The 14,320-nt window shown below is 39.2% G+C and overlaps 2 protein-coding genes across 3 annotated transcripts in view; one reads left to right on the forward strand and one right to left on the reverse strand.

Moving 5' to 3' along the window:
- Positions 1-14,320, forward strand: part of IPO11 (importin 11) — a 217,835-nt gene that overhangs the window by 52,250 nt on the left and 151,265 nt on the right. For both annotated transcript variants that reach the window (XM_003265977.4, XM_030799092.1), the window contains exons 6-7: positions 7,882-8,014; positions 11,002-11,060. In XM_003265977.4, the coding sequence (XP_003266025.1) occupies positions 7,882-8,014; positions 11,002-11,060 (192 nt within the window). The remainder of the gene's footprint in view (positions 1-7,881; positions 8,015-11,001; positions 11,061-14,320) is intronic.
- Positions 767-1,405, reverse strand: LOC101176801 (claudin-6-like). The gene has a single exon (XM_012497355.2). It carries the CDS (start codon positions 1,403-1,405, stop codon positions 767-769), a length of 639 nt encoding a protein of 212 aa, XP_012352809.2.

Below are 14,320 nucleotides of genomic sequence, written 5' to 3' on the forward strand. Positions count from 1 at the left end.
ATGCCTTCATTTAACAATACCTGCTGTGTGCCAGGCATCTTATGTGCTTTTCGTATCTGTAGTCCTTAAAGTACAGGTTAAGTACTTATTTTTTTTTTTCACTAACCAAACATGCTTTATTTGGTAAAAATGTGAGTGTAAAGGGGGTGAGGCGGGGCGGGCAGGGCAGAAGGGTGCAGTGTTGGAGGTGGGGTCGGGGGTCTACATAGCTGGGACCTGGCCCTGGGGGGTGGACGTCCTATCAGGATGGAGGAGCCAGAGGTCAGAAGTTCCGGAGGTGGGCAGTCCTTTGTTAACAGATCACTTTTCCAGGGGTGAAGAGAGGAGCTCCAGAGGCCTGAGTAGGATGGGGGGCAGCTGTCCAATGATATCTAGGGAAGCCCAGCCCCCAGCAGCAGCAGGAACTCTTGGGGACAGTCTGTTTTGTTGCAAAGGTCAGCACAGCAAGCAGCCTCCACATTAGTTCTACAGCTTGACTGGCTTCTAAGATGGGCATGTCAAGATCCAGAATCTCAAAGCATCCCCTCTTTGGCTCCATCATCCAAGGGTGAGAAACAGCAAAGCCTAAGTGGGAGTCTGAGTCATCATCTTGGTTCAGTTTTCAAACGAATTTTAAATATCCTCAGTCAAAAGAAAAATAGCAGAAGGCAGAAACAAAAGATACGAACCCATCCCAAAGCTGTTGGGCACTGCCACTTCTGGATGGTGCTAGCGCCAGTGGAGCCCCCATTCCCCTCCACATCAGACGTAATTCTTGGTGGGGTGCTCAGAGGGCCCCTGAGAGATGGCAGGGGCAGATGTTGAGTAGCGGGCCATGTAATGGCTGGGGCCCCGGGAACCCCCCCAAGGGGCAAGTGCAGCACAGCAGCCCCCCACCCAGCAACAAAAGGCCTGAGGCCACCCAGCCCAAGTAGAGGGAGGCCCCCAGCTCCTGCTTTTGGGCCTCAGCCACCAGGGGGTTATAGAAGTCCCAGATGATGGCATGCGCTGTCCGGCACACGGGGATTAGCGTCAGGACCCTTGAGATGACAAAGACAGTCCCAGAGGTGAGCACCAGGTGGGCGTTGGAATCCTTCTCCTCCACACAGGTGGTACACTTGGCCCCAGCAAGGCAGACCAGCAAGCTGAACAGGGCCACAAGGAGGGTGATGACACAGAGGGCACGTGCAGCCTGCAGGTCCTGCCGCAGCGCCAGCAGTGAGTCATACACCTTGCACTGCATCTGGCCGGTGCTCTGCACCACGCAGGACATCCACAGGCCCTCCCACACCACCTGGGCCACCACGATGCTGTTGCCGATGAAAGCGGTCACTTTCCACATGGGCAGGGCGCAGGAGACCAGGCCATTCACCCAGCCCAGCAGTGTCAGGACGACTCCCAGGATCTGCATTCCGGCAGAGGCCATGGCGAGGTTGAAGGAGCTGTACTAACCTTCTCGAGCCTTCGTTTCCTACTCGTGTTAGCCAGGATGGCCTCGATCTCCTGACCTCGTGATCCGCCCGCCTCGGCCTCCCAAAGTGTTGGGATTACAGGCGTGAGCCACCGCGCCCGGCCTGTTTTGTTTTTTTGAGATGGAGGCCCTCTCTGTCGCCCAGTCTGGAGTGCAATGGCGCTATCTCGACTGACTGCAACCTCCGTCTCCCAGGTTCCAGCAATTCTCCTGCCTCAGTCTCCCGAGTAGCTGAGATTACAGGCGCCCGCCACCACGCCTGGCTAACTTCTTTCTTTTTTTTTTTATTTTTAGTAAAGATGGGGTTTCACCATGTTGGCCAGGCCGGTCTCGAGCTCCTGACCTCAGGTTTAATTGTTATACCCCCCGTGCCCTTAAGAAAGCTGTAGTGGCCAGGCTAACCTGGGTAACATAGGAAGACCCTGGTCTCTACAAAAAAATACAAAAATTATTTTGTGGTGGCGCAGGGCCTGCGGTCCCAACTATTGGGAGGCTGAGGTGGGAGACACACCTGAGCCCAGAGAGCCGTGATCGTACCGCTGCACTCCAGGCTGAGCAAGAGTGAGACGCAATCTCAAGGGAAAAAAAAAAGCTGCAGTGATCTCTGATCTCTGCATGGATTGGTCGTGTATCTGATTTCTTTTTATTGTTTGTTTGTTTGTTTATTTATTTATTTATTTATTTGAGACGGACTCTCACTCTGTCGCCCAGGCTGGAGTGTAGTGGTGCGATCTTGGCTCACTGCAACTTCCGCCTCCCGGGTTCAAGAGCACAGGTTAAGTACTTCTCATCTGCAATGCTTGGGAACAGAAATGTTTCAGATTTTGTAATATTTACATTATACTTAGGTTGAACATCTCAAATGTGAAAATCTGAAAATTGAAACACTCTAGTGAGCATTTCCCTTGAGCATCATGCTGGTACTCAAAAAGTTAAGGATTTTGAAGCAAATACTTCAAGTTTTCAGATTTGAGATGTTTTAGCCTGTAGTTCTCTCATATTATTACTTTCTAGGGACAGAAAGAGAGAAGAATTAATTAATAGATCAAGATCTAACTTTGCCATTAATACCTATAAATCTTATTTATTTCTGTGAGAAACAGGGATGAAAATTTCAAAATTGAAAGTTGCTTAAGATGAAATAGAGTAGAATCTTTGACTACCTGAATTACTGAACTTTGTAACACATTTTTAGAGTCAAATGATAAATAGAAAAGGAGATGATTTTATGGAACAGAATAGAATTTTATTTTAATGACTTTGATTCCACCATGTTTAAATGCTTCCTTTTATTCAATCTTGTCACAGTAACAACCTTTGGTATAGTATTCAGAGATGTTCTTTGGTACTTTTTATTCTTTGTTTTGTAGGTGAGTGGGGAGGATTTTATGTTTAATATGTCTACTGTGATTTGCATTGTGTGTATGCAAGTGGTAGAATTCTGCAAAGAGATATTCTTCTGGTAACAGAAGTAATGCCTGAAAAAAAAAAAAAAACAGTTTTGCCCCTTTGCTACCATTATTAAAAAAAATACTGTTTTTATTTTTTACAGACAGGGTTTTGTCTCCCAAGCTAGAGTTCAATGGTACACTCATAGCTCACTGCAACCTCGAACTCCTGGGCTCAAGCAATCCTCCTGTCTCAGCCTCCTGAGTAGCTGGGATTACAGGCGTGAGCCACTGTGCCCGGCCAATATAAAATACTTTTAAAAAATCTGACACAATTTCAAAATATGTGGTTATGTAGGGTGGCAAATTCTCCCTTAATGTTTTCCTTCTTGAGCCTGTGCCATGTTTTATTTGGCTGACTCTTTTTTTTCTTTTTCAAGCTTAATCTTACTTGTAATTGAGGAACTAGGGAATAGTTACTGTCACCATCCTTTTTTTTTTCAGTGAGTCTGGCATGTAGTGGTAGTGGAGGGTATTGAGAATTAGATAAAAGGTCTGTGGCTCTTACGACTAGTGAATGGGACTAGTTCTAATTTACACACATATATTACTTATATGTATATGAATATATGTGTATATATAAGAAAAACCTTCAATTTATTTTTAGAGACAATGTCCTCACTCTTGTCCTGGCTGGAGTGCTGTGGTGTGATCGTAGCTCACTGAAGCCCTGAACTCCTGGGTTCAAATGATCCTCCCATCTCAGCCTTGTAAGTAGCTGAGATTACAGGCATGCGCCACCATGTCCAGCTAATTTGTTAAGAAACATTTTGTAGAAAAAGGGTCTCACTTTGTTGCCTAGGTGGGTCTTCAACTCCTGACCTCAAGTGATCCTCTTGCCGTAGCCTTCCAAAGTGCTAGGATTACAGTTGCGAGATACCATGCCGAGGGTGTACTTTATATTTTGATATCAAAAGGTTTAAACAGGGCCAGGCATGGTGGCTTATGCCTGTAATCCCAGCACTTTGGGAGGCTGAGGCAGGAGGATCGCTTGAGCCCAGGTGTTTGAGACCAGGCTGGGCAACATAGTGAGACCCTATCTCTACAAAAAATAAAAATAAATATATAAATTAACCTGGTGTGGTGCACCCCTGTAGTCCCAGCTACTTAGGAGGCTGAGGTGAGGGGATTGCTTGAGCCCAGGAGATTGAGGCTGCAGCGAGCCGTGATGGTGCCACTGCACTTTAGCCTGGGCAACAGAGTGAGACTCTTTGTCTCAAAAAAAAAAAAAGTTTAAACAGAACTTAATTATACCAAAAATGTTTATCTCTTTTATACAATGCAGTTAATTGTTAGTTATTGTATTAAGAGACGTTAGAGCATAGAAGATAATAATGCAGGTTTTGAGCACCTTCCTTGGATTCAAATCCTGTCTCTTCCTTTTACTGTGTTCTTTTATTCTTGGGCAAGTTACTTAACTTTTCTTTGCCTCACTTAATTTTCTTATTGTAAAAGGAGATTAAATAATATCTACTTTTAGATTGTGATGATTAAATAAGTTAAAACAGGTAAAGTGCTGACAGTAGTACCTAGTGCATGGTAAGGTTTAATAAATGTCTTATTATTCTGTAAATGTTATTTTATTTACCATTTATGTCAAAATTATCTACATAAATACTTGTACACTGATAAACTGATATACTGAACGTACCTTTTATTTGTCTATTTTTTTTTTTTTTTAATGACAGAGTCTCGCTCTGTTACGCAGGCTGGAGAGCAGTGGGGGTGATCTCAGCTCAGTGCATCCTCCACCTCCTGGGTTCAAGCATTTCTCCTGCCTCAGCTTCCTGAGTAGCTGAGATTACAGGCACGTGCCACCACGCCCAGCTAATTTTTGTGTTTGTAATAGAGATAGAGTTTCGTTGTGTTGGCCAGGCTGGTCTCGAATTCCTGACCTCAGGTGATCCAGCCACCTCGGTCCCCCAGAGTGCTGGGATTACAGGCGTGAGCCACCGCCTCTGGTGTATGTGTGTTTTTTTGTTTGTTTGTTTTTGGTGGTTTTTTGTTTGTTTGTTTTTGAGATGCAGTCTTGCTCTGTTGCCAGGCTGGAGTGCAATGGCAAGATCTCTGCTCACGGCAACTTCTGCCTCCCGGATTCTCCTGCCTCAGCCTCGCGAGTAGCTGGGACTACAGACCTGCACCACCACGCCCAACTGATTTATGTATTTTTAGTAGAGACAAGGTTTCACCGTGTTGGCCAGGATGGTCTCAATCTTTTGACCTTGTGATCCTCCTGCCTTGGCCTCCCAAAGTGCTGGGATTACAGGTGTGAGCCACTGTGCCCAGCTGGTTGTTTTTTATTGTTGTTTTCTTTGTTTTTTTGTTTGTTTGTTTGTTTTTGAGACAGGGTCTTACTTTGTCACCCAGATTGGAGTGCAGTGGTGTGATCTCAGCTCACTGCAGCCTCCCTTCCTGGGCTCAAGGCATCCTGGCATCCTCTTGCCATAGCTCCCCAAGTAGCTGGAAGTATAGGTGTACCCCACCATGCCTGGTTAATTTTTTTTGTATTTTTTGTAGAGACCGTGTTTCGCCATGTTGCACAGACTGGTCTCCTGACCCTAAGTGATCATCTGCCTCAGCCTCCCAAAGCACTGAGATTACAGGCATGAGCCATCGCTCCTGGTCTGAGCATACCTTTTAAATGAGTTCAAGTGACTTCAGATAATAGTGACACAAAAAATTTCAGTATAAAGTCCTTTTAAACAATTTTAATATAATCTATACACAGACGTTAATGTTAACAGGTAGTTTTAAGGAGATGCAAAGAAAGGCTATAAAATTACTCAAAATGTCATTTCGTTGTAAGCAAGATAACGGTTTAAAGTATAATAGTTTTTTGGTCTTATTTGAAATTTGGATGTGGCACCCTTTGAGTTTTTGTTTTATTACAAAAAGACACAGTACAAAACAGATCTACAAATTATAGCCAAGGCTATAGATTTCATTTTTGGGGAGTCAAAATATTTGCTACAGTAAGAAATTTTACTTTAGTTTAAAATTTAAATTTTAGGTGTTTTGTAGAATTCTTACCTCTTCTGCCTCTAAATCCTTCTGTTTGTATTCTTTCACTTTCTTCTGACAAAATATTTTAATGATGTATGTTTTGGGAAAGTTTAGGATGTAGTATATTACACAGTAAGCACAATAAAATTTTGGATGATAGGTGTTTTTTCAATTCTGGATATATATTTCAGTCTTTTATTTTCTGAAAGGACTTACTAAGAAAAATATGAATTCATTTTATGGTTTAATGAAGTTATAAGTAAAGCATGCAAGTTTGTTGAAATAAAGCTTTTTTCCCACTTTTTAAATATTTCCCTTCTATCAGAGTGAATGTTTGCTTCTCTGCTGTAATACTACTTCATGGGAAAATGTCACTTTCAAACTCTTTTTATGATACAGTGGTTTGTGTTGTAGCACTGTGAATTGAGAGAATGATCACTAAAGTATTTTGGCTATAGTGAAACATTAGGATTCAACAGTTTGATTTTACTCTTTGAAATATTGCATATAAACTTGAGAATATGCTAAAGTAGCTTAATAAGTAGTCATTGTACCTGTTGTGAAGTATACACACAAGATGAGGCAGGGCCAAGGCATCCCTGACTGATTTAGTTTGTAAAGATACAGTGAACCACTTTTAGATTCAGGCAGTTCATTATTTAATTTAGATAGAGAAAGGAAGCACCTACAGGTGCCAGCTTCCTGTGGGCCTTGTCTCATACACCAGAAAGAATGACACAGAAACAATAGGAGATGGATGACTCTAATGTGACTTGTGGGATGCCTAATTGCTGAGAAGCCAATTCTAGACTATACAGCTCAGTAGTTTTATATTCTGCAGTGTATTTTAAGGGGAGTAGGGCGGAAAGCCTTATACCTCTTCAGAACCTGAGAGGTGATGAGAAACTGTCTCATGATAGCCTAATGGAGGAGATAAAGAGACGAGTAGGAGATGGTGTTGTAAGTTTCTTACAAGCCTTCTATCCTCTTGTGTTCTGGGAGAATCACAGGATGTTTTGCCAAGACTCAGATTAACTGAGGTTCAAGCCTTTTGCTAAGCTTGTGTGTTCTGTGTGGATACATGCAAAGTTGCCCTGGGGGATATGGTGAAGCCGTTTTAATGGCACATTAAAAATACTTAAACTAACAAATGGAATTTGATTTTTTCATAAAAACATGATTTTAACAGGATTGCAGCTCTGGTTTCTGATGCCTGTTCTATAAATAGCATTTAATTAGTCAACATGAGATGCTTACATCTTGAGTAAGAAAAAGTATTCTGAAGTATGCTGATGATAACTAGTCATAAATACTTTTATCTAATTTTAATTTAAAGTAAATAGCCATGTAGACTCAGCTGGATTGCTCCGAGAACTCCTGAAAAAAATTGAAGATATCACTGGAAGATGTTCTGCCTCAAAGTGTGAGGCAGAGATTAACTACATTCTTAATGTGAGGGTCAGGTTTTTACACATCAGCACACTTTAGTAAAGCAACTGAGAAACCATGTGGTTTGTATGTTCCTGGCATTAAATGTGCAAAAGCCATATGGGTAGAACTGGCAGAACACGGAAGGCTTTCTCCTTTGTATATCTTCATATATTGATTTATCTGACATACTCAGTGACAGTCCATAAATCATTGTTTTAAACTGAGATTGCAACCTTTAGTGGAGATAAAAAGAATAAAGATAGAATATATAAGACTGCAATGCAGGCATTTGATGAGGTATTAATATTGTTTTAAGAAACTAGTATTTTAGGGGTGTGTCTGTGTTTAGCAGCCAGTGTAAGCTGTATGTGTTACTGTGCGTTGTGGCTAAAAAAGTATGAAACATTGTCACAAATACTCTTTGACTATTTCAGATCTCTCAGAAAATGTGTGCTTAGTTGCAAAACTAAAATATATTACTTTGTAGTTCTAATGTATTACTGAAATCTATAATACACTATGAATAAATTTGTTGCCTTTTTTTTGCAGTTAGCTTCTGGAATTTATAATTTTGCCTGCTCTCTGTGGAATCACCACACAGACACATTCCTGCAACAAGTTTCTTCTGGCAATGAAGCTGCAATTCTGAGTTCACTAGAACGAACTCTGCTATCATTGAAAGGTACTATTAAGCTTGATATGTTCATTTTTGAAATGAGATACCTCAGAACACTCACCAAATAGTTCCTTTAGATGGGTTTTCTGTTCCCAGTTTCACTGGAAAAATAAGAGGTTTATGTCTCCCTGAAAGATTAGGGCTTATTTATAGTTTTGTGGCAGTAGCTCTTCCTCTACTCCTTCTGATTTTTGAAAGCACATATAGTAAGTTGAAGTGGATAGTTAGATTCACATTATTGCAGCCTCATGGGTCTGAATATATTTTTTTCAAATGCTTCTAGTTTTTGTTTCTACTTTTTTTTTTCTCATTCTGGACCCCTACACTTATCATTGTCATGCCAACTTTCCTAAAATTTTTTCTCCAGGCTGGAATGAGCACTGTCTTTCATCCCTCCTTTCCCTGGAAAGGCAGGGCTCCATCTTTCATCTTAGTGCCTCAGGCTCACTTAGATTTCAGAAGGTGCTTGATAGGATGCTGTCTTGGCCTGCGTTTTGGTATATGTTGCTTGCAGGCATTCCCTTAGCATAAATCTCTATCTCACTTTCATTGAGCTGTTTATCGTGATGAATGTATTCCCAGGTTCCTTTTCTTCTAAAATATACTCATTTGTCTCATTCTTTACTTTTCTAGTCCCTCTCTTCTTTCTGTTCTGGTTGCTAAGACTCTTTTCTTTTTTTTTGTTGGTGTTGTTGTTGATGTTTTTTGTTTTTTTGGACAGACAGGGTCTTGCTCTGTCTCCCAGGTTGAAGTGCAGTGGCATAATCATAGCTCACTGCAACCTTGAACTCCTGGGCTCAAATGATCCTCTCACTGCAGCTTCCTGAGTAACTGGGACTACAGGCACATGCCACTGCACCAGGCTGATTTTTACATCTTTCTGGTCTTGAACTCCTAGCTTCAAGTGATCCTCCTGCCTTGACCTCCCAAAGTGATAGGATGACAGGGATGAGCACTGTGCCTGGCCTAGTTTGTTTTTCTTAGTTTGATCTCAGGCAGCATCAGTTTCTCTCTTACTCTCAGTTTGCATTCTTTTTAGTTTTACCTATAAGTTCTTTTATCATACTCATTCTGGTACCTTGGAATCCCATCAGTCTTGGCATTGCCTTAATACATCACTTATTTTCACCAGACAATGGATGCACAAATCCCATACTGTCAGCACATTTTGTGAAACCTGTGAAGAAATGTTTGGATTATTTTAAAGGACTGTTGAAAAATAAAATCCATTGTAGAAGTAGTTATAAAAGTGAGTGGAGATGGTTTTGTTAACATCCTTGAGGAAGAAATTACAGACATTAGAAATGTTTGCTCAGAAAGAATTACAGAAACCGATATAAGGCTGTGTATACAAAGCTGTGTGTATAGTAGTATATTTAATGATTAAGAAATTTTCAAGATTTCTTTTGATTATAGGGTTTTCTTACCTTATTGATTTCAAAGCTTAACTCCTGACGAAAAAGATGTAGCTTTACTATATCTTTGCCTGCCTTAAGCTTTTTAATACCTCACCATCTGAAGGTCTTAGATTCACATTAACTTTTAGAGACATCCTGCCCTGGAAAATTTTGTTCTGTAACTATACGTTTCTGTTCTGAAATGAAGAAATACTCCAAACTAGAATTTTTGTTTTGTGTAATCTCTATCTGAATTTACACTTATGTGCGTTTAGTATCTTTTAGACATGGGTGCATTCATTATTTCATTCGACAAATGTATAGGTCCTTGGCACTGGGGAGACAGACTTAATAAAATGATCCCACAAATATATTTAAAGTGACACCTGCGACAGAGGCCTTATGATATTATGATAACTGATAATATGATCAGAAAAAATTTCCCTGAGAAAGTGATCTTTGAGCCATAATCTTAAAGGATAAGTGGAAGGTAACTAGGTGATGAGAAGGAAAGGATCCTCTCAGGTATTGTGGCTCAAGGTCTTGTGGTGAGAAACCATATCCAGAATAAGGGATTCAATTTGAATTCTGTTTTCTCCTTACGAAAACGAGGAAAACTTACTGCATCGTTATGATGCAGCAACTTCTGAGTTGCATGTGATGATTTCAAACTGAAGGTCTTATAAACAGCTACATTCTAAACCTAATTTTAATACATTGCTTTAGACTTACAAACCGAAGTTCTCGTAGACAGCTACATTCTAAACCTAAATTTAATCCATTGCCTTTAGACCTCATAAACACTATTTACGGTATAATTCTTTAGTACTGTAACAGCAATGCTTATTTAATGAACTTTTAATTTTGTCTCTTACACTGTCACCATCCTTATTGTTGCTAAATAATTGCTATATTTTACATATACCATGGAATCCATCAATAACCCTATGAATGAAGTAGGATTTGTTAACTGCATTTTGCAGATGAGGAAACAGATGAGAAATGTTGCCCAAAGTAGTATTACAACTGTAGACAATCGAGCAAGGATTTAAATCTAGCTCTGCCTTCAAATCTATTATCCTGCTTATCTCTCTGGGTACACTAGTTTGTCATTGTTACTCATGAAATGTCACAGTTGAGCAGTGTAGTTGATTCCAAATTTGGAAATAGGGTTTAATTTTTATATTGTTTTTAGGAGATAATTGTATTTCCATTAATATAGCCTAAAACTGAATGAAGTTTTTTGGTTACCGACGAGTCATAGCTTAAAGTTTGTGAAATAGAAATAACTTTCCCGATTTCAGTTATTGCAGGTAAGAAGTACTAACAATTATATAAATTACACTAAATTTTGGAATCCAGTTTTAGAAACATGAGGAGTAACAATAAGTCAGAAGAACACTGCATTTGTGAGTTAGGAGAAATAGATTTAGTTCCATTTTTCCCACTAATTTCCCAGCCAAATGACCAGGAGTTAACTTTCTAACCCAGATTAACCTCCAAGCTTGATTAAGTTTTGAGATCCTGAATCTTTCTTTGATTGTAATTTTAGTAGGATAAAATAAGTTTCAAGTAAAGCTTGCTTTTGCTTTTCAGTGCTGCGTAAGTTAACTGTTAATGGATTTGTGGAACCTCATAAGAATATGGAGGTGATGGTAAGTGATCGAAGAAATTTGCTGTGACTTTGGGAAAGTGGTATTTTCCTGAATGTTTGAAAGAGTGCTCTTTTTATTTGGCATTCAATTAGAAGAGTTTTTATTAAGTGACCATCTAGTTTTTTACCATTCTGACTTGTAGACTTCTGGTCTGTTTTCACTACATCAAAGTGGCTGTTGTGTGAAGGAGAGGAAATAGGCCCAGGATATTTCTCAAGGATGCCATGATACATTGAGAGTGTTAATTTGAATTTGAATTAAAATGAACTCCTCTGAATTTGAATGCTATTATAACATTACCAGGTACATTGTAGATAGTTATCTATATACTTAATATTTTCCTTTGTTTTTATGTATTTAAAATAAATTTGTTTTTTTTCTGTCTGATCATTACATTAATACATGCTCTTCTCAGTCAATTAAAAAAATAAATATATGGCCGGGCGCGGTGGCTCACGCTTGTAATCCCAGCACTTTGGGAGGCCGAGGTGGGCGGATCACGAGGTCAGGAGATTGAGACCACGGTGAAACCCCGTCTCTACTAAAAAATACAAAAAATTAGCCAGGCATGGTGGCGGGCACCTGTAGTCCCAGCTGCTCGGAGAGGCTGAGGCAGGAGAATGGCGTGAACCCGGGAGGCGGAGCTTGCAGTGAGCCGAGATTGCGCTACTGCACTCCAGCCTGGGCGACAGCGAGACTCCGTCTCAAAAAAAATAAAAAATAAAAAAAAATAAATAAATAAATAAAATAAAAAAATATATAAGAGAGAAAAACCTTGTCAAATCGATCATAAGTTGTGATGTCTATTCATTGTCTGTAGATAGCCATCTTCCTTTTATTATTATTTTTTAATTATTTATTTATTTATTTATTTATTGAGACGGAGTCTCGCTCTGTCACCCAGGCTGGAGTGCATGGTGCAATCTTGGGTCTCTGCAACCTCTGCCTCCTGGGTTCAAGCAGTTCTCCTGCCTCAGCCTCCCACGTCGCTGGGATTACAGACATGCACCACCACGCCCAGCTAATTTTTGTATTTTTAGTAGAGATGAGGTTTTACCATTTCTGCCAGGCTGGTCTTGAACTCCTGGCCTCAAGTGATCCGCCCTCTTTGGCCTCCCAAAGTGCTGGGATTACAGGCGTGGCCGTGCTTGGCCTAGTTGCATTTTTTTTTTTTTTAAATAAATGGCATTTTATTATACTTAGATTTGTGTTAGTATTCACAGTAAGTTTAGCTCAGGTAAAACATTGCTTTTTGTAAGTTGCTTTGGGGGTTCCTAAGGACTTGAGGAAAAAACAAATCTAATTGGGTCTTTGGGTCTCCCCTGCTAGATTTGACCAGAGCGATTAAAAAAAATAGTATTTTTTGTATATTGATGAGATTTGATTGAAGTAATTGTTCTATTATTAAAAGAGTTTAAAACCCATTAATATACATCATCATAATGTGCTGGTTATTTCATTTTATGAAAATTGACATGCTTTTTTTAAGTTAAAAATTATAGGAAAAGAAACTAAAAAATGATTTATAATCTTACTCTTCAGAGATACTGCTAAGGTTTATAAATATCCTTGAAGACATTTTATGCATATTATTCTGGATAGACCTTCTCACTCAATTTGATGCAAATGGGATCATATTTACATGTTGTCTCCTTACTTACATTTTAAAAACAAACTCAGCATTTTATAGGTATTTTTCCCTTGTCAGTTACATTGTTACATGTTATTTTTAAAATGATTGTATGGTACATTCATATGATTAGTGTCAGTAGACTAATTTTTTAAAAAAGAGATATTAATATAGGATTCTTATAATGTACTTACACAATTGTCTGTTGACAGACATATAGGTTCTCAGTTTTTTATTTTTGATAAAATATATGGAGTGAACATTTGGGTAACTGTTATGTGGTTTTCTAATCCCTTTAGGATAAATTCCTGGAATTGAAAATGTTGGGTTAAGCATATGCCCCTCCACAGTATCGATACATATTACCAAATTGCTGAAAGATAATATCAAGCCTCGATTTAAATCCAGATACATTTTAATTGCCATTCTGCCAAAAAAGATTTTTGAGAAACCAACTTGACAACTCCCTTTCAATTCCCTAACTAGAATGTATAAATTCCATGAAGGGAGGGGCTTTGTTTTATTAACTGTGACTCGGAGCTTGGAACAGTCTTTTCTGTATAGTAAATGCTTAATAGTTATTTGTTTAATGAATAAATCCTTTATGGTAGAAGCAATATGTCAAACCTCAGGAATTATATGCAATATTACTCTCATTATATTAACTAGAATATTATGTTTATCTTTTTTTAAGTGAAAATGAATTGATTTGATTTATATTCCTATAAGGTGAATTAGTAGTTTGCACTGGCTATCATCGATATTTTGTGAGCTTTGGCTTTCCCTTGAGAGTCTTCTGTTTGCATAAATCATATGTCAACCTTTACTCAGTTATAAATGCCTTATTGTAGCAATTAAGTACATCAGTCAATTAGAAAGAGGATAAAATCTTAACAAATTAAAGACAACATTTCAAATAATATAAAAATCTTTTTTTTTTTTTGAGACATCTCAGTCTGTCGCGCAGGCTGGAGTGCAATGGCGTGATCTCGGCTCACTGCAACCTCTGCCTCCCAAGGTCAAGCAATTCTCCTGCCTTATCCTCCTGAGTGGCTGGGATTACAGGCACCCGCCACCACGCCCAGCTAAGTTTTTGTATTTTTAATAGAGACGGGGTTTCACAATATTGGCCAGGCTGGTCTCGAACTCCTGACCTCAGGTAATCCACCCGCCTTGGCCTCCCGAAGTGCTGGGATTACAGGCGTGAGCCACCGCACCTGACCTAAAAATCTTAAAAATAACAGAGAGCTTAAAAGATGCTAAAGAAACGATATATGACGGTGGTAAGATTCTGGGCTCTGAAGGCAGGCACAATGATAATGATGGCTTTTAAAATCGATGGCTTTTATAATTTTCTACTTTCTTTGGAGAATAGGACTATTGGACCCTTTTATAAATTTAAGAGACTTATGGGATCTTGGTGACCTAATTCTTTTATATTGAAACCTTTTGCTGTTTCATTGTTCTGTTGTTACTTTTCATTTTCAATTATTGTCAACTATGCTTTAAAAAGACCGAAATAGTGTGAAAATGGAAGATGATGCAGTAGTGAAGTTGTCATCCTGAAGTTTTCTTCTTTTTTTAAATTGTGTTGCCAGTTAATTTAACCCAATTAAATTGTGTTAATTGT

This window comes from Nomascus leucogenys, chromosome 18, assembly GCF_006542625.1.
Source record: "Nomascus leucogenys isolate Asia chromosome 18, Asia_NLE_v1, whole genome shotgun sequence".
Lineage (NCBI taxonomy): Eukaryota > Metazoa > Chordata > Mammalia > Primates > Hylobatidae > Nomascus > Nomascus leucogenys.

Coding starts and splice junctions, on each gene's coding strand:
- LOC101176801 (XM_012497355.2), bottom strand. CDS start 1,405: ATGGCCTCTGCCGGAATGCAGATCCTGGGAGTCGTCCTGACACTGCTG.